The sequence below is a fragment of the Esox lucius genome, chromosome 3, assembly GCF_011004845.1.
Source record: "Esox lucius isolate fEsoLuc1 chromosome 3, fEsoLuc1.pri, whole genome shotgun sequence".
Classification (NCBI taxonomy): Eukaryota; Metazoa; Chordata; class Actinopteri; order Esociformes; family Esocidae; genus Esox; species Esox lucius.
In genome coordinates, this window is record NC_047571.1 from 15,832,977 (window position 1) to 15,858,338 (window position 25,362).

At 41.2% G+C, this 25,362-nt stretch overlaps 1 protein-coding gene across 1 annotated transcript; it reads left to right on the plus strand.

Annotated features, from left to right (window-relative positions):
- The first annotated feature begins 770 nt into the window (after nucleotides 1-770).
- On the plus strand, nucleotides 771-2,969 carry foxc1a (forkhead box C1a). Its single transcript, XM_010885263.4, has one exon. The coding sequence runs from the start codon at nucleotides 1,100-1,102 to the stop codon at nucleotides 2,516-2,518; it is 1,419 nt and encodes a 472-aa protein (XP_010883565.1). The 5' UTR covers nucleotides 771-1,099; the 3' UTR covers nucleotides 2,519-2,969.
- The last annotated feature ends 22,393 nt before the right edge of the window (nucleotides 2,970-25,362 follow it).

Genomic DNA, 25,362 nt, shown 5'->3' on the forward strand with positions numbered 1-25,362 from the left:
CCCAATTTGGTTCCTGAGTTTTATCTTCTCGCTTAGACCAGAATTTCGCACCTTGATCCTTTTTTATGACCAATCTAGCTTTAATTTTGCGGTAATGAGATCTCACATACCGCCCACTGCATGGGACCAGGAACTTTTATCCGGATAACGCATGTTGATTGAGACTTTTAACTAACAGACTGTGTTAATAAAGCGTCGCGTTAAGACGCTAAACTGCAGGAAGAAAACACTAGGGATTATCACCCCCCCCCTCACAAAACCGAAGCTTACTTTCTGCTCATTTGAAAACAGATGTGCGGCAGGATGAGAGGGATTCACTCAGATTGAGATGATAGAGCAGTTGGGAAGAATAGCTATTCTCAATTTATTACACAATTAATAGTCAAATTGAAGCACGTTATGAGTGCTTGCAATAACCTAATGTGCCAATTAAGGTAACAATCTCCATTGTCGCGGGCAGTCGAAAATGATAATCTAGGCCGATACCATACTGTAGTTTGATAATTTACAAAAATAAATTTGGTAACCATTGTTTATTCTTCAATCTGTTTGTTTCACTGATATGTTTTAGCATGTTTGGAATTGTTTTTGCAATAACAAATCCATAATCTGATTGTGTACGTGAGCAGGCAGTACCCACTCACGGCTGAAGTTTTGTGTCTTTAGCTGGAGTGGGCTGGGAGTTACCAACACCTCCTCTGGTTTTTCTAAAGCGGTGTGTGTGGCCAGGAGCTCAATCTACTGCTGCTCACTCTGCACTGCCTGACCTCCAATTGGACCGCTCGGATTCTTTTAGGGAGGAGCTTTACTGGCAGCCAAAAGGGGGAAATAAGTTAACTGCGCAAAAGTCTTCTGTAGTGACGGATGCCCAAAGTTCAGAAGTTGTTCAATGTGCGCCTCAGCACACCGAGATGGAAACTGTTTAAACCATATTAAGAGCCTGTACCGCGCGTTCCTGATATTATTATTCTTCAAGAGATAGGACACTCCTGCTTTAAGCGTCTCAGCTTTCAGAAGGAAAACGTGGAGCTCTCCGGCTGCATACTTTGGGAAGTGCGTTTTACCCAGGAGTGTAGTTGAGCTGTGGGGAGAAGAAGACATGCAGGCGCGCTACTCCGTCTCGAGCCCAAACTCTCTGGGTGTCGTACCTTACATTAGTAGCGACCAAAGCTACTACCGAGCCGCCGCGGGTGGAGGATACACCGGGATGCCGGCCCCTATGAGCATGTACTCTCACGCGGCCCACGACCAGTACCCGACCAGCATGGCGCGAGCCTATGGACCGTATACCCCGCAGCCCCAGCCGAAGGATATGGTGAAACCACCGTACAGTTATATTGCGCTCATTACTATGGCTATCCAGAACTCACCTGATAAGAAGGTTACCCTAAACGGGATTTATCAGTTTATCATGGAGAGGTTCCCGTTCTACCGAGACAACAAGCAAGGCTGGCAGAACAGCATCAGACATAACCTCTCTCTAAACGAGTGTTTTGTCAAAGTTCCCCGTGATGACAAAAAGCCTGGCAAGGGAAGCTACTGGACCCTAGACCCAGACTCATACAATATGTTCGAGAATGGCAGCTTCTTGAGGAGGAGGCGACGGTTCAAGAAGAAGGACGCAATGAAAGACAAGGAGGACCGCGGGGCTAAAGAGACGCCGTCCAGACAGGGCAGGGACACGGAGCAGCCCATGCAGGGCTCCCAGCCAGTCCGGGTCCAGGATATTAAGACCGAGAATGGGAACGCGACACCACCACAGGCTGCCTCGCCCTCCCTGAGCACTGTGCCCAAAGTCGAAAGTCCTGATAGCAGCAGCATGTCTAGTGGCGGCAGCCCCCACAGCATCCCGTCCAACAGGTCAATCGGCATGGACAGCTCCGAGCAACAGCAACACCATCACCACGGTCAGGCCCAGGGCTTCAGTGTGGATAACATCATGACTTCCCTCCGGGGTTCTCCACAGGGTGCCACAGAGCTTGCCCCGTCCCTGGTCGCCTCGTCCAGGACAGGTATAACACCGTCTTTGTCCATTAACTATTCACCGAACCAGACGTCAGTGTATAGCTCACCCTGCAACCAAAACTCTATCTCCACTACCTCGAATGCGACTTACCATTGTAATATGCAAGCCATGAGTTTATACGCTGGGGATAGATCTAACCACCTAGCTCCAACTACCACCGTTGATGAAACGTTGCCAGATTACTCCATTACGACCACCTCCTCCTCTCTGGCCCACGGCAATCTAAACTCTGGGCAAGAGGGCCACCACCCCCACCAAGGGCGCCTTCCCTCATGGTACCTCAACCAGGCCGGGGACCTGGGCCACCTCGGGGCGTCCTACCCCGTACAGCAGCAGAACTTCCACTCCGTGCGCGAGATGTTCGAATCTCAAAGAATTGGCTTGAATAATTCCCCTGTGAACGGAAATAACAGCTGTCAAATGTCTTTTCCCCCTAGCCAATCCATCTACCGCACTTCGGGAGCTTTCGTATATGACTGCAGTAAGTTCTGACCAAAGTATGTTTTTATTGTAGGCCTATTGATCTTTTTCATCAAAATACCCTGAGTAGTTATACTCACCACCTGCCCCGTCGATGGACTAAAACAGAACACAAAGGACATAAAAAAGACATGGTCTTGGTTTGTTAAGAACAGTGTTACAGCAATAACACGTAAGTCTCTTCTTCGCCTTTGTTACATGTTTTAAAGATATGCTAAGGATATGCCAGTCTTTCATTGACATATTATAACGTGTAAATTGCATATAGTAATTTATTTCTGAACTGTAGCCGGATATTATGGACCAAACACCAACAAGTGTTTCTAAATTGAATTGCCTTAATTGTCCGAATATGTTCCATTATAAAAAGCGGAACTTGTATATCGTTCTACTCTTTCAAAGTTTCTCATTTTCTTGAAAAGTTTTCTGAAGGAATTGCATTGTTTGTTTAATAAATTGCCATTTTATTTGAGTTAAATTTACGCCTGATTTCTTATAGACTACGGCTTTTTCAACACTGAAAATTATTTAGGCTAATGGCGTTGCTTATTCTTCTCAAGCGGATGCAAATAATTACGAAAACACTCTTATTTGATCCATTCATTGATTGTGTTTCAGGGCTACTGCTTGGAAACTAATTATAGATCAATTATTTAACTGATTACGATTTCAGTTGACAGTTAGAGTGATTTTAACCGGACTTCATTTCTATATCCTTTAGGCTTGAGGCTATAGGCCATGTTGCACACTGATTCAATGTGTCAAAATGTGATCAGTGGCAGTGATTAAGAAATCTCATTTTAAATCACATACTTTTTATGTAAATATTTTCACTGTAAATGTTCAAAGTAAAACATATTTAGTTATTATCAACGAGATGGTTCGGTACTTTAAGGTAGGCCTAATAGGCTTATGCGAGATAGTGTCAATAGCCTAAATTATTTTTGAAACAAAATATGTTTAGCCCAATCATCAAAATTAATGTAGTTTGAAAAATGTGTAACTTTTTAAATTACCATTAATGTTTACAAAACAGGAATACACGCACTTTAAAAATATATATATCATGAGCAAAAACTATTATATATGATTCATGCTATCCAAGAGGTCAGCTGCTTATACAAAAATACATTATTTGTGTTGATGATGTCTTTGTGGCACTGCATTTTACATTATTGTTTTGCTTATGTTTAAAGTGTCACTGTTCTCCTCTTGTCAGACTAAGAAGATCTGTCAGTATCTTGACCTGGCCTCAAAACCAGCCAATCGATAGTCCACACAGCAAAACGGCATTTGTTTTGAATAGCCACGTGTGTTTACAGGCATATTCCAACACCTAAATAATATCATACCATGCTTGTGAAAGACAATCCTGTAACCACTAGCGGTTTGGGGACTGATCAAAAGATGTCTCACACTTGACAATGGATTTCTGTTGGGGAAATGGTCATGGATATGATTGGCAAACTCATCATAAAACACCCCTACAAAGTATTAGTTATAGGCAATAGGTTTATTTTTGCTTTAGCCTACAGTTTTGGTATTTCAATATTTTTTTTTAAATCACAAGGGCCTCATCTAATTAATATTTTGTTAGGAAATAATTATACGTAAATATTATAACGGACAGTTCTGCGTAAATGTAATTTCTTTATTTGTGGGCTTTTTTCCAGACCCCTGGTGTGTCTCATCTGGTTAATGAAAGAATATATTTTTCACAATTTGAAAAAACGAAAACATTTTAAGTTAAATATTTTGGGATAGCACTATGAGAACAAGAATAACAATTTAAGTGTAAACATGTTCAGTATGTTCTGCGTAAATTCGTGTATTTCTTTTATAGGTTAATCTATCCAATTAAATAACTCTTATAGGGCTTCAATGAAGTCTCCCTAGTTAGGCAAATTATATTCCAGTTAATCAGAGAAAAATCAGCATACCTAGGCCAATACTGTATTGCTTCCTGGTGTGATGGTATATCTCCATGCAAACAAGGCCTATACATGCGTTATAAAGCCTATGTGCATTTTAAAATTCCAAGAAAAATAATTATCCACTCGTAATAGTACAATTTTCAAAGTATTAACAATTTACAATTGCTAAAACATCCTAACAGCAGTATTACTACTATTAGAGCATCCAAAGTAGGGTTTGGTATCAATTACTGTGATTAATTTAGCTACTTATTGCCTGGATACGGTCAATAAAGCATTTTACATTTACTTAGTACTTTCACGGATATTGTTTCTGTTAAGCGCTGCATTATATAATGGTTAACTTTGCGTTGGCCCAATCTCAGTGTAATGGCATTGATTGACTTGGTTTTCTATTCAAGGGAATGATGGGTAAGCATATTAATCGTTTTTTTAAAAACTAAAATAAATAACTGTTATCAAAGAGGCCCTCGGGGCTACAGGGTCAAAGGGGAAATGACCATATGAGCGTGGCAGCATGTCGTGCATCCTCTGGGCACAAATAGGCCTGGAAGTTGCAATAAATAGAACAATTGATGTCGTACGTTTGTCTACGAGTATTCTAACAGCATTACAATGACCCCATTTTGTAGTTATAATATCTATATATTTCCTATCAACAGATAAACCTCATAAACAAAATTAACACAACACAATGACCCATAGCTTTAATATGCCAAATATAATAACACATCTAGACAGTAGGAACATAATCACCATAATAAAAACAACTACTTATAATGACATATTATGAATTACAATAACGCCAAGAACAGAATCAGAGTGGACCACAAAACTCAACTATAAGCAAAATATTTGTGTTGATTTTAGCATTGCTATAGCCTATAAAAAAACAATGGAATTCAGCTCTTTAGGTCCCATTCTCACCCACCGTTGAATAGCTGTAATCAGCCTCATAAAAGTCATTAGATCCTTTCCCAAGTAATAAACAAACGTCGTGTTAGTCCCAAGATTGATGGCGCCCTCACAGAACGGGCCAGGCCAGGAAGGAATAAAATTCAATCAGAGCGCTGGAATAATTTTTCATGGGACGGAAAAGGCAGAGCAGGAGACGGGGGTCAATGGGGAGGATGTCGGCCGCCGGAGCACCATCAACAATACCGCAGGAGAAAGCCAGGCAAGGCAGGAGAAATAGAGAGTGCTGTGTGTGTACTCAGGAACAGTCGTGACTCCACAATTTACATGATTTCTAGCATTTCATTCTTGGACCCCACAGCGCAGTGGAACGTAAACTGCAACCGCTTCTCCTAGAAATAGCCCTAGCGATTTTCAGGAACCAAGTTATACCCATAGTTGCATCGTTTTGCTAAAAGTGAATACATTCATTGTATTATTTATTTTACTCGTATTATTATTCAATATCTATTTTGCTCATATTGACCTACAAATGGGAGGTTCTTTTTTCTTTTGGTAAGTCTAGACTATAGTCTAATACTACTAAGCTAACACAATTACCACCGCCACCTATCACTAGGCGTAGCTACTAACTAGTACCCACAGGAGTATAGACTACTACTACCAAATAATTATAATAATAACAGGCCAAGATATTACAATGGTTATCGGGGTTAATACCTAAACGTCTTTGTTCGTGACTAGTCGCTTGATTTCTATAGGCTGTGTCTACTGATGATAATTTTTTTTTTTTTTTTTGGTTAACAATTTTTTTTACTGTTTTTGACATGTTAGGCCTACTGATTTAGAAGTACACAGTGTTATATAATCCTGCTTTTACACTGTGTAGCAAAAAGCTGTCTTTCCAGTCGCTTTCAATGCTCTGAATTTGCTATCTCTTCAATATTATTGCACTTTTCCTGAAGCGTTCCGCTACATTCCTGAATATGCACAGCTTCGATATCGCGTCAGTGCTCTCTCCCACTACATTGCTTTGGGTCAAATATCAAAAACAAAAGCCACCGTGTTCTACATTCCTTTGATATTTACCTTCTCAAAACACAACGATTTCAATATTCATTTTAAGTAAACAGGAGTTGAATACCAAATAGATCATCAGAGTTCTGATGTGGTATTTCAAATAGATTTCTGGCACGTCAGAGACATGTCAAAATAGCATGTACATTATAATCAAAAGCTCTAGACCTCTGTCAACTTTATCACCTTAGTAGTTGATTTACTGATGGTGATACATTACCAGTTCGAGGTCATGTAGTTAAATATTTTATTTCCCGGGTCTTCCACACACAAGCATCACTCAATGAAAAATGCATTTAATCGTCATGTAATTTTAACAATGTTTATTTGTAATATGTAGCCTTGAGTTTGGTAAAACAAATCATAGGCTAGAGGTCATTTAGATTAAGTATTTAAACTGCTTCAATACCTTTTTGTGAAATACTGTATATCAGAATGAGACCCATTTACGCTACGTTTTAAGTAGATTTTTTTTTTTTGGGGGGGGGGGGTCAAGTTCAAGGCCAATTCATTTGTCAATCACCAACTCATTAACATGATTTAAAACATATTCGAATATGTATGAAAAGTAGGCCTAAGCAATTACCGATTAAAGACAAAATGTACTAACTTTATACACATTTTTGGGGTTTTAACGCACCAAGTTCATTGTAGGCTAGTCAATAATAAAAATATTAGCTCATAGAATGTTTATTGGTAACTGAGTTAGTAGCTGCGGTAGAGTTACCGCGCCATGTCAAAGCCTGGGACCCAGAGAGATCTCAACTCCGCTGACCCGCGCACAAAGTGGAGACGTCAGATCAGCTGGATTCTCCAATACCAACTTAAAAAAAAAAATGTCCTAGCTTATTCAATAAATTAGCCAAAATCCAACATATGTACATGTAATGGGAATTACATTTAATCAAAGGGAATATTCTATTGAAAAACAGGAAGTCCAAGTATTAAGGACTTGTATGCAATACTGTTTAAAAAGTAGGCTATCCCTAAAAAATATGTTATATTTGAATCAATGTTATATTATCTGATACTTACTCCAAGAAAAAATATATTATTAGACATAGTAAGTAGAAAATATAGTATATAATTGACTACCACAACATCCAAGTACGCTATATGACAACGCCTTACAGCCGGATAACAATTAGGCATAAGTTAATTCGATCGTTAAACATTGATGAATACGATTCTAAAAGAAATGTAGACCGATTGTAGTATTTGCAACTATATATTTCACAAAAAAAAAACGATAAAGTGCGATTTGCCCTATTAACGGTAGGCCTACTTCGATGTATTCGACTGTAAGCAATACTCTGTTTCAACTATTTTAGTAGAATGTTGGCCTATTCTGCGTTACGTTGACCATTTGATTAAATCAAACCTAGAGCATTTCCACCATAAACTGAACAAATAGATGACAAGACTCGTTTAAACCTGTCTTTGACTTCTACCATGCCACTTAAACTGTAGTGTTACGTGACACACCGGAGTGTGCGCACTTTTTCGAAATAACTCAGGCCATTTTACCAAAAAATGGGGGTGGTGGTGGTGGGGGGGTGCATTGGTGATGTTTAGGCTAGAGATCGGAGAGAGGGGCACATCGTGGCAGCCCACTGCGGCCCTGGGGACTGTGCACCTGTATGGCTGGGTGACCGGCTCAGCTAGCTCAATGGAAAACTGCTGTGTTTTAGCTCACAGTTGGTTACAAAGCCCGACCTCAAAGCACCATCTGTTTCTAATTAAAGTCCACAGACGTAGGCTCTGTCTGACAGGCACACTAGTGAAAGGCCCGAGGTTCAACACAGTCACTTGTCTTTTTCAGAAAAAAAAAAAATCCCACCCACGCCATTGCCTCTTCTCTGAAACCCTGTCCATTTACAGCTCATTGTCAAACATAAATCTTTAAATAACCCCTCAGCTTTTCTTAGACATACTTTTTATCCAGTCCCACACAATGGGCTATACCACAACATTATAGATAGGCCTACTTGAACGTTTCTAATAGCCAACACCACTGGCTCCGAATTTTTTTCGGTAACTGCCAATGGTATATTGGCCGACTAAACTTGGAGTATCTTATAATCTTACAGGTCTTATGCAGTGGGCCTACCCCTGGTGGAAAGGCAACGTACCCCAACGAGTCCTAGGACCTCTTGTTTGGAACCACTGGCCTTCACAGCATTTTCATGAGATTACCCTTTTTTTTACCCGCCAAATGAAGAAACTGTATATAGTACCTCTACATCACGGTAATGGCAAATGTCTCAAACATGTGATGTTATATTACCATAGACATTTTGCACAGAAAAACGTTTATACTAAACCCACCTAAGTCCATGCTCCAGCAGTTTCCGAACGCAGTGCACGTTGTGGAATAAAAGAAGTAGTGTGATTTCAGAACCGGGGGAAACCGCCATGCCCGACGACCCGCGGATAACCCGAGAAGTCTGGCACGAATCTTCGAAATAAACAGTGCATTGCCTTGAAGTTGTACCTTGAATCTACGTCTGTTCTGTTCTCAGCTCGTCCATGTGTGGAGACTGGAGGTTGAGTCTCACCGCAGCAAACCCTATCTGGGAGGCTAATTATAGCCGCTTTTTATTGCTCGGACCTTAATCTCTGGATTCTGCCATTTTAACGTACATCATTTTTGTAGAGTAAATTTATGTTTTGAATGCATCATCGCTACGTGCTAAATATAGATTAATTTTATTTCTTAAATTATGAATCAAAGGAGAAAAGTGAATGACTTGCTACAACTGCCCACCTATGTGATAAAACAATTGCCTATTTTCAGGTAGGCTATTATTTATTTATTGCACTTTTCCGTTCGTTTTCCGCATCATAATCAGGACATGCTTATTTCAAATTGTCAAGCAATCATTATATTTATGACCATTAATATCAAACAGAAAAATATGAATACCATCTAACAAACATTGGTGCATTTAACATGTCTACTACATGTTAACCTCATGTGGGTCGCTAAGGGGAATGCCATGAGAGAGTAAAGGCAAAATTAAATTGACGTTTTAACTGTGGTATAGGCATATATTTTAACAATGCTTATTTTTAAAGTTTTGTAATCACACGATGAAACAACTATTACATTTTATTGTTAATTAAATATGATCACAGGCCATTTTATTAAATGTGTAAAGAACTGAAACATTTAAATTATTAAAATTATTAAAATTATTTTAACAAACCTATGGTATAAAATAACACTGTCATAGCAATAATTAATTTCTGTTAGAGGACAATAACAATAACCATGAACTATATTATTAATTAATACATTTAGCAATATCTCCTTCTATTCCCTGGAAAACATCTAAGTCCTTCCACTGCTGGCAAATTGAACGGACTTGAACTCGTGAGCATGTGACATGATACATCAAAGCTGCCTGGTCCATGCTATTTGAGCTACAGTAGCAGTTGTCTGTGTCTTTCGCAGGTCTCGTCCCATTTTACGTTGCAAGGCAGCTACTTTAAACACCTAAACAACAGACGGCACTTGTGACTAAACGGTCGACCGTGACTGTCTCAATGTTTTTTCAGGGTATTGTTCGAGTTTTGTATCCTTAGAAACATTTTAATAGTGTTTGATAGTTGAAAAAAAAAACTATGATAAAGAATAAAGAGGGACCATTGGCACATCGGCAATAATAACCTCAAAATGAACGTCTAAACCGATATATTATGTCCCCATGTTCCCAAAAGCTGCTTCACCCAAATTTTTCAGAGTTGTAATTTATTTGTTGCTATATGCTAGTTCAGACTGATCATCACTCACCTAATTTTCAGCTAGTTTTTTCTTCATCATTTCAGAAAACTACAATACTAGGTTTATGATCTCCCAGAACTTGCAATGGTGATATCATATCAGTCAACCTTCAGCACACGCGTACACACACACAGACACACACACAAACACACAAGGCACTGCGTTGTCTTGGATTGTTATCTCCAGACTGTGCACAGTGCGTCCCCCCGGTTCCTCACATATCTAGAGCAGTGTTGTGTCATCAGAGTAGATATGGATGCCAGGCTGGACATCACCCGTCACAGGCCAACACAGCCCTGCTCTGGACAATATGGAGAGGACTGGACATGGACTGAAAGAAAGAAGGAGAGAGAATGAATCATGCCAGTGGGAGGAAGAGAGGGAGAAGATATTTAATTTCTCATAAACATGTGTGTGGATTGATGCAAACATTTACATGTATCATTAGATGTCTATTTCTAGTTCATGGGGCATACATGCATGTAGAATTATATATGTGTGTGTGTGTGTGTGGTCTGAGGTAGCAGAGAAGTCAGTAGAAGTCACAGAGTTCTATTGGCCATTGCAGGCATCACAGACCGCCCTGCCTGCACCAGAAAGAACATTATAAAATGAGGGGCGCTTTCTTGTGTACATGTTCCTGTTGTGATTTGGGCTTTGGAAAGAGATGTAGTCTTAGACCACCACAACAGTTTGTTTGCAGTCTCCCCTCTCTTTCTAGTCACTCTCCCCTCTCTTCCAAATCGCTCTCCCCTCTCTTTCTAGTCACTCTCCCCTCTCTTCCAAATCGCTCTCCCCTCTCTTTCTAGTCACTCTCCCCTCTCTTCCAAATCGCTCTCCCCTCTCTTTCTAGTCACTCTCCTTTCTCTCTTCCTACACGGCAAAAAAAATACAAGTATATTTGAGGAGATTTTTGTTTGAAATAAGTGAAATAATCTGCCAATAGAATAAGACAAATTACTTGATATTCAAGGCATATTTACTAAAACCAAGAAGTATTATCTAATACAACTTTAACTTGTTAGGAAAAATTGCCCTTATTTTAAGGCTGGTCAAATTTTTAACCTTTGAACAAGATAAATATACTTGATAAGACATATATTTTTGCAGTGTAGTCACTGTCACCTCTCTCTTCCCAGTCACTCTCCCCTCTCTCTTCCCAGTCACTCTCCCCTCTCTCTTCCCAGTCACTCTCCCCTCTCACTCTTTCCAGCCACTCTTCCCTCTGCCTTCTTAGTCACTCTCCCCTTTCTATTCCCAGTCAATATATTCTCTCTCCCCAGTCACTCTCCCCTCTCTCTTCCTAATCACTCTCCCCACTCACTCTCCTCTCTCTTTTTCATACGGTGGCGATTATAGCCATGCTGAGGAAACTAGAATATTACTATGTGATGGCTAATGGAACTAAACTGCGGGAAAGCCGAGCACTAAACAATAGTGCTTCCAGATGATGTCACAAAATGGACAACCAATACACTGTAGACAGAAGCCAGGGTTTCCCCTGCTGACCCTCCAGGTGATCATTACAACCATTGTCGTGTGTGAGAGAGAGAGAGAGAGAGAGAAAAGGAGAGAGCTTTGTTCGAGTGACAGCCTTGCGCTCAAGCATGCTCCATGTTTCCACTCAGATTATGATCAGTCCCTGCAACCAGAATGGCAGGAAACAGGGATTTACCTCCTGGAGAAGAGTGCTGTAAACACAAATATAGACATACAGGGTTAGCACATACACACACACACATAATGTATCATGGAGGATAACTATGCCAGGGGAGGAAGGTGGAACATAGACATAAAACCCCAGCCAGTTAAAATAATAACATTGACTAAACCCACAACTGTATTCCACTCAATAAGAACACTGAAGCAAATGCATGTTTCAAATAATTCACCAGCAACTATGACCATATGGGACCGCTCATAGTTATCATATGGATCCTATTTATTATATAGTGCTAACCTTAACAGGCCACATATTCACTTGTGTCAATGTAATCGGCATGTATGAAAGTATAATTATTACATGCCATGGAACGAAACTGCGGAAACAGAAGAAATGCAAGAAATGCATAAAAATAGAAACATTCTGTGGTGCTTAAGCCTAAACCATATGTTCCTATAATTATATGTTTTGAAATTATATTGAAAAATATAAGAACGAAGATACAACCCAAATTCAGTGGTTCCATTTCTATATATTGTTCCTTATAATGATTTAAAATGTATCCCCCATAGGAGTGGTCAGTCATGACTAGAAACACTGGACAATCTGCCCTTTGACCTCACTGTTTTTAATAGAAAGCAGAGCACCTTCCTGATGGGGTGTTTCAACACCTTAATGTTTACACTCAAGTCAGTTACCTCATTTTCTCTAAGTCCTCCTCTCGCTTGACTGCTTTGGAAAGGGCTGTCAGGAATCAGAGAGTGAGGGAACGATAGCGAGGGAACTTCTTCTGGGGAGAAAAAGGGAGGATAAAAGAATGTCATTGGGCGCATGAGTGTGTACGCGCGCACGTGTGTGTTTTTAAGCAATGGACGGATAGAAGAAAAGGAAAGAGGGGAAAAGGGGATGGGGCTTGACTGGAGTCGTACTCACTCTCACAGGTAATTGATGTGTGGTCAAGTCCATACTATTTGTTTTTGTGTCCAATTCTTCCAATTAGGAGGTGATCTCTTTTAGCTTCCTCGTGCCAGCACTGGCTCTGACACACAGTTAAACAAGCAGAAGTATAAATGAGGTGTCTGGCGGCCAGAGACGACGGCTGGAGTGGGAGGAAGGAGCACACCTTTAACCATCATTTACTATCCACTAGCAGATAATGGAGACAGTGGTCAGCCTGTCTAGTTAGTTCTCTGTGGACCCTTGCTTTCAGTAAAGAGATGTGAATAGCTCTGCCGGCACCAATATTAATTGCTGTTCTCGAAAAAAGGCTGAGAGATTTTCAAAATTGTTAAGGTTTGGGCGAATGACCCATCTTGACTAAATTCATGTCAATTCATGTATTATTTTGGCTAGAGTTAGCCTGCCATTTCCAAGTTGCCCAAAGTATGGCAACCTTTTCTAAATCATGTGAGAGTTCAGACTGTGGTTCACAGTCACACCGCATGTTAGATGACGATAAGAGAATGGTGTATTTGACTCCCGCTTGAACATAAAATGTGGTTCACACAATACGTTGCGTGGGAATCCGATCAGAGCATAATGTAGTTCAACTCCCGCCAAAGCCCATTGACTGAGGCGTCTTGACCCGACTGGGATGTTGCAATGATACATACACACTGTAGCGTGACCAGAGATGAACATAAGCCAGTGCGGTCCTGCCCTGTACACCATTGTTTGTTACTGTCAGTTACTGACCACTTATAACTTCATATCAAGGTGTGCATGTGTATGTTTCTCTTTTTCTCTCTTTCAGACCTTTGTATGGTTTATTTCACAGGAAAGTGTGGAAAGCTGGAGGAGAGAGCTTTTGTCCAAAGAGCAGTGGTGCAGAATCAAACCCATGCTGCAGTCGTACATGCATAGTCTGCCTTTCTTGTGTGCGTGTGTGTGTGTGCGTGTACTGGAGAGACATATGGTGTTTGTGTGTGATGGCTAGCATCAATGATTCCTCTCTGAGATAGCCCCAGATTACTGGTTCATATCTCTGCTCCATATCTGGGCCTATATAAACATCTCCAAACCACGGCCCCTGTGATGTTTTCACCATCGTGTTTACACTGACAAGTCATGCAAATATGTGAACCTTTGGACAAAGAGGAGAACATTTCCAATAATTTTTATGAGAAAACAGAGGCATGCACATAATGACATGTAAAACACTGAAGTGTATTTCAGACCGTGCGACTTCAATGCGAATACCATGTACATTTGACAGAGCTATAAATTAGGGTTTCAGTAAACCGTACTTGAGAAAGATTACAAAAAATCTTTTTTGCTAACATGGCATTACAAAGGACGTTTGTCTGCGACACCACACATTAGCATCGTCATTATCTGTTGGATGCATTTGTTTAATCCAGTGCCAAGACCGACCAGAGGGGCTCTCATGTGCTGACAGGACCTGAACCACACACAGTTTACTCCAACCCCCGCCCCATACTCACACACACCAGCCCAGACACACTGACCCCTCTGGTCCTCACGCTGTAGCCTGCTTAGCGGGAAAACGATCCAATTACACTGATTCAGCATTTAGCACACAAGGAACCAGAAGTCACGTTTTAGCACTCAGGGGCCACCGACGACCAAAAAGAAGTTGTAGCAACACTCCAGCTCCTACCATTCCTCTGCGTAGCCTGCTGGCATGCCACAGAAACCGGTCAGCAAAGCAGCCAATGGGATGTAGCATGCAGTTTGCAAATCGAGCTAAAGTTGGGATTAGCTCCAAATGTGATGAGAAAAAAATATATATATCGTACAGAGGCTCCAGGACTCTTGCTGTAATATGTTCTGTGATCAAAGTGTAATACAGAAAACATTTTTCTCAATTTACAGCGTCTGTTTTTCAGCTGCCGAAAAATCCCCTGGACTTCAAAGCAGAGAAAGTACTTTTCCCTTATCTTAATTGACCTGCAATTTTAATAATGAACTTACACATTGGGACCAGTGGGTGCTGGTGTTGGGGGAGGGGATTTTGGCTTGGTGTATACACACACCCATATAAACACCATACAAATAATTTCTCATGTCTTTGTGAAGACCTGTGTTATTTTCAAAATTTTTACATTTTATTAATGAAGCCAATGCTCTTATCCAGCGCCACTTTAGTGCAAACTTTATAAGAATTTAGGTGGAGCAACCACACATCTCAGTAGTAGTAGTACTGTTTTAATTTTTTTTGCAGGTAAGTACTTTTATTTAAGAATCATACATCAACAACCTGGGAGCAATTAGGTTAAGCTGTCATGCTCAGGGACAGCATGACAGGGTTTTTCACGTTGTCAGCTTGGGGATTTGAACCAATGACGTTCATTTACTGTCCAAACACTTTTGACATTACACCACCCTGCCACCCCAAATTGAGAAATTGCTAACAACAAAAAATTTACTATTTCATTCCTATCCCTAACCCCAAAACTCTAACCCTAATTTACATATTAAATCTGAACCTAACCCCTAATGCTTAACCCTAACTCTAACCCTAATTTTGATGCTAACCCTAACCATAAACCTGTTGAAAGAAGCTTTTTTTATTTGTTTCTATTTAGGACCAACAAACATGTACACAAAAAATATGAGACAACACACACAGACATGCGCACACACACACACACACACACACACACACACACACACACACTGGGGTAGAAGTTCTCTGTAGCCATCTGTAGTTCGACTGGTTCCCTGGCTTTGTTATGTCCTGCCTCCCCAGACACCTCATTGGCCAGTGATTAATGATGACCTAATGTTTTGTTTATTTCAAGCTCATAACGAGGAATGGATTTCATAGATCGGTACTTATGGTGAAACATGAAAGCGTTCTTTCAGCTCACATGCAGGCACACGCACACACACAAACACACACACACACAGACACACACACACACACACAGACACACACACTTACACAGTCACGCATACACATGAACACACACATTCACACACAGCCCTGTTCTGGAGCCACCTGGCACAGAAACCACTTCGAGATGAGGGCGGCCTGCTTCTCTGTTCCCCTGCAGAAACCCAGAGAATGTCTGATTGGACGTCATGCAAATATGCAAACCTTTGGACACACGCTGAAGTCACATACTTGACTGTAGCTTTGGAGGACCAGTGATGACACTCAGGCGATGTTGTCTTCTCACTGGCCTCTGTAGGAGAGGTCATTTACTGATGGAATCTGAAATCTCTGTGACAAATGATAATAATTGATGATTATTGTAAGGTCAATAGTCCAGTGTGTCAGACCACTTTAAACATCACGACCCCTGCTTCTGGCTGTGGTTTTCTGGTATGTTGCAAAAGCAATTGAGAGGGATGCAAGCTAGACAGTCTTGATGGTTGCATGCAGGAAATGCTGCCCCTGCTAAGCAAAATAAACATGGCCACTCATACTGTGAAACTTCATGGAGGTTTGTGAATGAGTGTGTGTGCATGGGTTTTTGTGAGTCTGTGAGTGTGAATATGAGTGTGTGCATGAACATGAATGTCCTCAAAAGCCTGGGTGTGGGGTGGATTTAATCTCAACAAGCCCTCGATTTATACATCACAGACACCTTTTTTCTCTCCGCATTTTTGTCGTACCTCTGCCTTGTCAACCCTGATGGGGATACAATGCCACTATAAAATGTCTTTCCTTTTTTCTTGTGAAAGGATAAATATTTTGGCGTGCTGCAGGGGGGGTGAGGGCGCAGAGCTGAGGAAGGCAGGAAGGGGAGAACAGGGTGGGAGGGGCCAGCAGAACCCTCATCTCTACCAGCTGTGTGGAAGTACACCCAGGGTACACCTCACCCCCAAGGTTCTGATGCGGGCAGTAAAAGGAGCCTGATCCCTCAGGACCATAACCCTGCAGGGAGGCAGGGAGACAGAGAGACAGAGAGACAGGGAGACAGGGAGACAGGGAGACAGAGAGAGACAGGGAGACAGGGAGACATCCTACAAAGTCTTCCCTCGTTTTGAGGAGACGATGGAGAGGGGAAACTAAGAGTGGGCAGAACGACTTAGAGATATTCTCTGAGTGGATCGTTTTACAGTGGATTCACTGGCTCACATTCTCAACTGGTCTATATCAGAAGTTACAGTTGGTAATCAATTCATTGGTTATAAAGTTTGAATTTTTTATTTTGCCGTTTCAGAATTGAAAGCCTAACCGTTGAGATGTTTGAATACCAAGCCACGGAACAATAATCCTCTCCTTAAAACCATTCCTCACTGGTGTAATCACAGGAATGCCCGATGAGGAAGTTCACTAAATCAAGAGACATACAGAAATATTTTCTTCTTATCAACAGATCTTGTCACTCTCCTCTCTGGGGTGGCACTCTGACCCACACTTTGTCCAGGTTCCTGGAACTGGCAAATATGGCTGCTGCCACAGTAGGAAGAAGTCTTAGGGTATCCCGAGGGCAACAGTTATTCAATCAAAGACCAGTTAACGGGAGATTTCAAACTAATATAAACATCTAGGATCGCCCCTTTAAAAATCTGAAAAAGAGCTGAGAGGTAATTACATGCTGCTAAAAGAGATGGCAATGCCTTGAAATCATGATAATATGCATACAACAAATAGTCGTTCTACACACTGGGTGAAACAGTGTTCATTGAAATAGTGAGAATATCCAGTGTCAGAGTACAATGCATAGAGACAGAGAAAAGACAGGGAGAAAAGGAGCGTTGACTGACAAGTAAAGAAAAGAGTGTAAGGAGAGTTGACTGACAAGTAAAAGAGTGTAGATTGCGTTGACAGACAAGTGAAGGAAGGAGTGTAAACAGTATTCATTGACAGTGAAGTGAAGGTATAGTGTAGGGATCTTTGACTGGTAGTTACCAAAACACATTTCCTTTATTACCACTGGTTGCATGTTCCTGTGCTGCTCTAAGTGAAGCAAATCAACAATGGAATTCCTGGCTGAAGCGTTCCCATACACAGGGCAGTACACAGATAAATAGTAAAGCATCGTAAACACGCACATTCTCTAGAATTGCATGAGCGGGCATGCCCTCATCACATCTTTAACACCTACCCACTGGGGTAATTCAATACAATCTAGCATAACTTCAGAGTCAGCCAGTCACTTCTAGATATGTTGTTGTTTACAGGTCTAGCGAGGTCCTCCTCACAGGCTCCCACCCAGAAGAGGACAGATACGTTTCTCTCCTTCAGTCACTCCCCATTCAAAATCCAAGGTGAAAATCCCATCAGATAGGCACTTCCTCCTCCTGCACCAGCGATCTGAACAATCGACTGACTGCTACATTCTTATCTTATCTCAAGCAAGAATCTCTCTCTCTCATTCTCTCAACTCATCGTGCCCAAACAGGGAGAGACAGACGACGTAGTGAAAGTAGAGTCATTTAAGCCCCAGCTTACATACATACATACAAACAAACACACCTATACGCACAAATTCTCACTGCCATACAGTCTCTACACCACTACTGATTCTCCTTATGTGTCTCAGGCCAAAGGATATGGAGAGAGACCCTGTCATCTATTGGTTATTGCTTTCTTGTTTCTCTCTACCTCTTTCTTGCTCTGTCTTTTCTTTCACTCTCATTCTCTCTCCGTCTCTTGTTGGCTTCGCCTTAGGGACGGGTGTGATAAGCCAGGAGAGGCAAACACCGAGCTCTGTCTGAGTCTGCACAGGAAGTGCAGGCGAATCAGCGGTGATGTCCGTCAGCGTCGGTGGGAGGCCTGTCGAATGCCGTCAGCCCCCAGAACAATGGCCAGAGGCTCCCCCGGCCTCAGGGAAACGTAGTCAGCCAACAATCTCCCTGGCACTGAAACATTAGATAAAGAATGAGGAAAATGACTTGAGGGGATAAACTTGAAACTACGCACAGACGAAAACACAGAGACGCGCGAACACACACACACACACACACACAGACACACACAAACAACACGCATGCTTATGTACATCTGGAGTGTCTGCCGAAGTTTGAAATAATGAATAGCTCAATCAAGATTACAACCCCAGTAGAAAGGGGCCAACAGATTAGGGGGTAGGAAAGTCCACTCAGTGGCTCAGGTTGCGATTAACCCTTTAACACAACTCTTTTCCACAACACCCAAACCCCCATCAACACATAGCTTCAAAATGACTGCGGAAAGGATATTAAGTAGTATTGGTACCTCACACCGAAAATGGATTTCACTCTACACTGCACCACACATCACAATCCTTGCTTGCAACCCTACAGGTGTTTTCACAACCCACATGTCGTCTTATTACCATGTTATTACCGCAGTCTACGGTGTCGACCAGCCACAGCGCCGCCGTGACTCGAAACGGGTCCCTTACGGCTCGGTATCTGCCCTGAATAATCGCGTTGAAATGCAAAGAGCTAAATGGTTGCGGCAATTCCTAATGAATCTGGGTGCGTTCGTTGTTCAGCGCGGCGTAAACTGGGTGCGCTGCATCCACCAGTAACGTGCGGCGTACCATTATCACTTCCCTGGGACAGGTGTGCCCGTGGCCTGCGTCAGTGCCCCTCATACACTCACACATTCTTACCAGGGGCTTCTTTCACACTGCAGGAAATCGAATCAACCAGTTGCGGAGTGATGGCTAGATAACAGGTTCATTTAATGCCGTTGCATACATTAATGCCCGGGGAAACGTCTTGCCTTACAAGGTCAAACACATTCAGCCACAAAGTTGCATGGGGATAGTGTTGAATGAAAAATAATTGCAGTAACAAAGCAATGATATTTTCATTATTTATGTTTTAACATATTCCCAAAAAACACTTCATGTGACACTAAATGCCAGAGAAATGGTTTATTCAGTCAATAAATTATTTTATTGATATTTATTTTTATTATTATTATGCATACATTTGCATACTATTCCTGTTTCTAGCTATTCTTTAAAACATTATCCTTCAACTTTTACAAGGAACTAATATTGAAATAATGAAGCAATAACTGCCCAATTTCTGCCCACCATCATTGCTGGACAATTTCCAACAGACTCTACAGATGAACTTTAATCCCACATAGCTGGCTGTATCTACCAAGGCTACAACAAAGAAAACAAAAGGAAAGGAAGGCTTATGGGTCACTGCTTCTAACAGCCAAGAGTGTCCAAACCAGGCCCAGCAGTCACTCAGGAAGAGGGCAGGGTGCTGGATAGGGTGAAGCATGGACATCTTTCAGCTCGGCACGCACGCCGACTCATGCACGCACACAAGTAGGCATGCACACACACACACACACACACACACACACACACACACACACTAACACACATAGATCCCTCATCTCACAGTTACTGGAGGGGAAGTCAGGCCATCAGCCTGTCATATGACATCACAGGTGAAAACAAGAGACACCATTTATCAGCGGCCACCGAACATGGAGACAATCATAACATCCTGACAGGAAAAACTCCTGGAAAATAATCAGATGGGCTTTGATGAGAAACTTGGCTCCACTTTTTGGACATGGTCCAGGGCTCTGCTGCTATCTCTTCATACTCTCCCATTGACTTTGCTCTTTATCATTACTTTATAATTATCATCACCATTACTTTTATCCTTACCCTTAACTTTAACTTTATCATCATCTACAGGTACTTTATTTTCCACGATACCTTTAACAATACCTGTATCATCATATTGACATTTTCTTTTTTGTTACCGTTATAATTTTTATTACCAAATAGAATCACCTTTTATATTTATTTTCATGTTATCATTTTCAGTACCTTCAACCTTATCCTCATGATTATCTTTATCATTACATTTACTGTTATCTTTAACATAACAGTTATCATTACCTTCAATATGACCTTTAGCATTACATTTATCATTATATTTACCGTTATCTTGAACATGATGGTAATCATTATCTTCAATAGGACCTTTTGCATTACATTGATCATTACATTTACTGTTATCTTGACATGACGGTTATCATTTCCTTCAATAGGACCTTTTGCATTACATTTATCATTACATTTAACTTTATCTTTAGCAATATCGTTAACATAACTGTTTCATGTCTGCAAACACAACCATAAATGTTGATACTGTCATACTAATATACATAGATATGTCTGCACCAATATTATTCTCACACACAGATTTAAATCTGATTGTAATCAATTAACATTTTGGGAATTTAAGACCTAGGTTTGTGAATATGGCCAGTGGTCAAAAAACATGGAAAATCCGATTACAATACTTCATGTTGGACATCAGTTATCACCATATCAACGTTCGAGGGAACAACATGAGTGTGTTATGAGGGGATGACCGACTCTTTCCAGAACAAATTCATCTGGGTCCAAAGGTTGGTGCTTCCTGTTGGAGAAAGACTCTCCGGTGTCTCCTCTCTGGTGGCTGGGCAGCAGTTTTTTGTTAAAGACACGTTGTCTCCTTTTTCTGTAGAACGAGGTGAGAGTTGGCCCTTTTGTCTTATGTCAGAAGTGCATGGACCTAAGCCAAGCCTGTCCGAGGGCAAAGAAGGGCTTCCTATTTTCACACCCCAAAGCACCTGCCCTCGCTGGGCCGTGACGAGGACAGGGAGCGCCACTGGAGAGAACAATAGGGACAGACTGGGCCTCTTTCAATCTAGACACTCCTCACTGCTGCCCAGCAGAAGCAACTGGCCGTCTGTCACTCAAACACATGAAAGGTTAACCCCCGACACTAACACCCACACCCTCTTCTCCAATGCTCCTCCATGCACCCAAAGTAAAAGCTGTGCCCCATGCCAGATATTCACTCAGAAACTTTTTCCTCTCCTACACTTTTTTTCCTTTAGAGAGGAGGATATCCCTCCAGGAAATGCCTGCAAGTCGAAGGAGGAACACTTCAGTGATTCAGAGTGTTATGCAATGTGAAGTATAAGAGCTGAAATGGAGCTGTCCATTCTGGAAATATCTGACTTTCTCCTATCATTTGCCTGGAGTTTGTAAATCATTCTTTATCCTTACACAGCTGACCTATAACATGACAGCAACACAGACACAGGAGTTGTTTTTTCAGGCAGATTAACTTTTTACAGACGACTTGAACAGGGAAGACAATGCTTGTCATATCTGTGGAATCCTCTGGTGGCCAGTGAATAACATTATTGGAGTAGTTACACAGGCTGTTAACAGGGAGTCCACATGATGAAATTGTAAATCATGGAAATCCCAAAATGTCACGTTTACAAATCTCACCCATCCCTGTTCACCTAATAAAATGTCTGTCTATCATAACATTTATGCAAAATAAGAAATCCTCAATAAGTCAGACATATATTCTAAAACATCCCTTTATCTGGAATGAGAGAAATATAAATGCTTTCCCAGATTCATCTTTAAACAGATTTAATTTCGATGTTCAGATTATTCATACTCCTGATTAAATGCCTCTGTGCTCTCTAGGGCCCCCACAAGGCACGGCAGAGCAGAACAGGCCAACAGGTAAACATCATGAAAACAATCTCAACCCAGTCCTGACTTGCTATGCAATTAAAACTGTAACACTGATAGTTATATCTCTTAGGAAATATGCTGGATGACACATGTTTACCAAACCAGCGCCTGGGGAAAATGACATCCCCCTGACATAAATGGAATAGGATGTCATCAAATATAAAACATTCTTTTTCCAATTAAGGAGAGATTTCTATGTGTGGCAGTTTATTAGAATAACCAATAAGCATAACCAATACATTAATCAATAATAAAATGATTGATGATAGAAACACTGGCCTGAAGATGACCAGTATTAACTGTACAAGGCAAGCTTCTGCCCAACAGTCCACTAGGTTTTTGATCCCTGCGACTGGCTTATCAACACACCATCAGGAAGATTTACAACACATATAAGTCCCAGTGCTGTTAATCATCAAGTCATCTGCAGATAAGACGGAGCAGACCAAAATAACCTGCCATGCCAATAATATCTCCGTCAGTTATAGCGTCCCAATACTGTTACAGCTTGGCATTCATAACTGGAAGCCTCCCAGTCACAGAAAGTACACTGTGCACTCTTAGAAGTAGACTCTACTAAAAGGGTTCCAAAAACTTTCGAAACATAACCCATGTTTTACTTAATGGGGTTGACAATGTAGGAAAAAATGGGTTCTACAGGTATAGCCACATAAAAAAAGATGAATTGTCTCTAAAGTTGCCAGGGAAGTATATTAACCAGGCAAGTAAAGAAGTCATGGAGGAGAACACATTACCCAGCAAACAACAGGAGTCTGACCTACCACAACAAAGTTGCTTGAGCCTGGCTAGACAAGGCAGCCCTGGGCCAACATTCACCTGTCTACCCTGGACTTCCACTTGTCCATGCTGTGACCCGGATTCAAACACTTGGCTACAATGACACAGCAGTTCTTACGAAGCAGGGACTTAAACCACTGCGTCACCCGGTTGCTCAAATCACAAGTGAAAGTGTGGGGAATTCTACGTTTAAAAATATCTGTTTCACTACATCAGTAAATATGTCTTGCAATGCCAGGACTGTGTATTTTTCAGGACAGCTACATGAAAATATGCATATTTTATGTATATTTCAAGACTGAATGTCTTATACCACTTATAGTTCTGAAGTTACATTAAATATGTACATATATTTATGTATAATGTATAACTTCAGAACTTAAACTACAAGGCATTCAAACATACTACAAATCTGCATACAGGCATTTGGCCAAGCCACACCCCTTACAATCCAACAGCCCCCTCCACAGGGTTAGGAATGATATAGCTGTCACTCTTCTTGATAAATACATACCGGTACTGTACTAACAAGAGGGGGTGGCGGGGGACCAGGAAATATGAGGCACCTGAAGCCGTGAAACCGAGATGTGTGCCGATGCCTCAAGCAGCACCTCATTGGTCTGTGCGGATGTGAGGACAGATAAATGTCTGTTGTTTTATGGTGGCTCTATCATCAGCTGCAGGAGATTCAGCACTCAGTGCAGACCCAGATATAGTGATGAGTACTGTCCCCTATCGCCAGGAACAAAGACCGCAGACAATGGTAGTTACATTTGATTAGCACCTCACGTTATCCATCAAGAAACAGATATGAAAAGGCTTTTTGGAAAACTGTTTATGAAATTTGGGCTGTAATGGAATTGAACTCAAGCTTTTCAATAACATTTGCCTGAAAAATGCTTTGTTGATGTTCCCGGACAATGCCCTGCTCATTAGGGTTCAAATGGTCCCACATTGCAGATATGTGAAGTTTGAAGTTGTGGTGCAAAATAAATACCAGATTGGGATGTCCCAAAGGGGAGGACACAGTCTTTTCACCAGACTGAAGAGAATCAGAGTGGAATCCTTAATCCATGAGGAATTGCCAGCCAGCAGTATGGATGACATGAGACCCTGTTCCAATCCATAGAACACTGTAGCAGCCAAGGAAAACTTCAATGGACACACTAAACAAAAATGTACTGAATATGCATAACACGTTTGCTTAACATACTGAAAATGAGAGTGGTACTGTTTGATGATCAGACCAAGGAAGGTCTAGGAGGTGTGTCAGTACAACAGCTCCCACCTCCGAGCTGATGTAATACGTGCAGCACTTTTCCAGTCTCCCTTCATCACTGATAGATTTAGTGACGTTAGATATTCTAGTGAATTTCTTAGTTTCCCAGATTAGGAAATTACAGATCCCAACAACTCAAATTTGAACCATCAGAAAATGTACTGTGAATTTGATTGTGTTTACATTACAGTATAGATAAAGGTCATGTTAGTGGGGAAAAGTTGACAACAACTAAGAGCTCAGTGTTAATGGCTGAAATGTTGCACAAACCCGATTCCAAAAAAGTTGGGACACTGTACAAATTGTGAGTAAAAAAGGAATGGATTAATTTACAAATCTCATAAATTTATATTTAATTCACAATAGAATATAGATAACATATTGAATATTGAAAGTGAGACATTTTGTAATGTCATGCCAAATATTGGCTCATTTTGGATTTCATGAGAGCTACACATTCCAAAAAAGTTGGGACAGGTAGCAATAAGAGGCCGGAAAGGTTTAATGTACAGATAAGGAACAGCTGGAGGACCAATTTGCAACTTATTATGTCAATTGGCAACATGATTGGGTATAAAAAGAGCCTCTCAGAGTGGCAGTGTCTCTCAGAAGTCAAGATGGGCAGAGGATCACCAATTCCCCCAATGCTGCGGCGAAAAAAAGTGGAGCAACATCAGAAAGGAGTTTCTCAGAAAAAAATTGCAAAGAGTAGGAAGTTATCCTCATCTACAGTGCATAATATCATCCAAAGATTCAGAGAATCTGGAACAATCTCTGTGCGTAAGGGTCAAGGCCGGAAAGCCATACTGGATGCCCGTGATCTTCGGGCCCTCAGACGGCACTGCATCACATACAGGAATGATACTGTAATGGAAATCACAACATGGGCTCACGAATACTTCCAGAAAACATTGTCGGTGAACACAATCCACTGTGCCATTTGCGGTTGCCAGCTAAAACTCTATTGGTC

Excerpts from the sequence above, each read along its gene's own strand:
- foxc1a (XM_010885263.4), top strand. The coding sequence starts at position 1,100 with ATGCAGGCGCGCTACTCCGTCTCGAGCCCAAACTCTCTGGGTGTCGTA.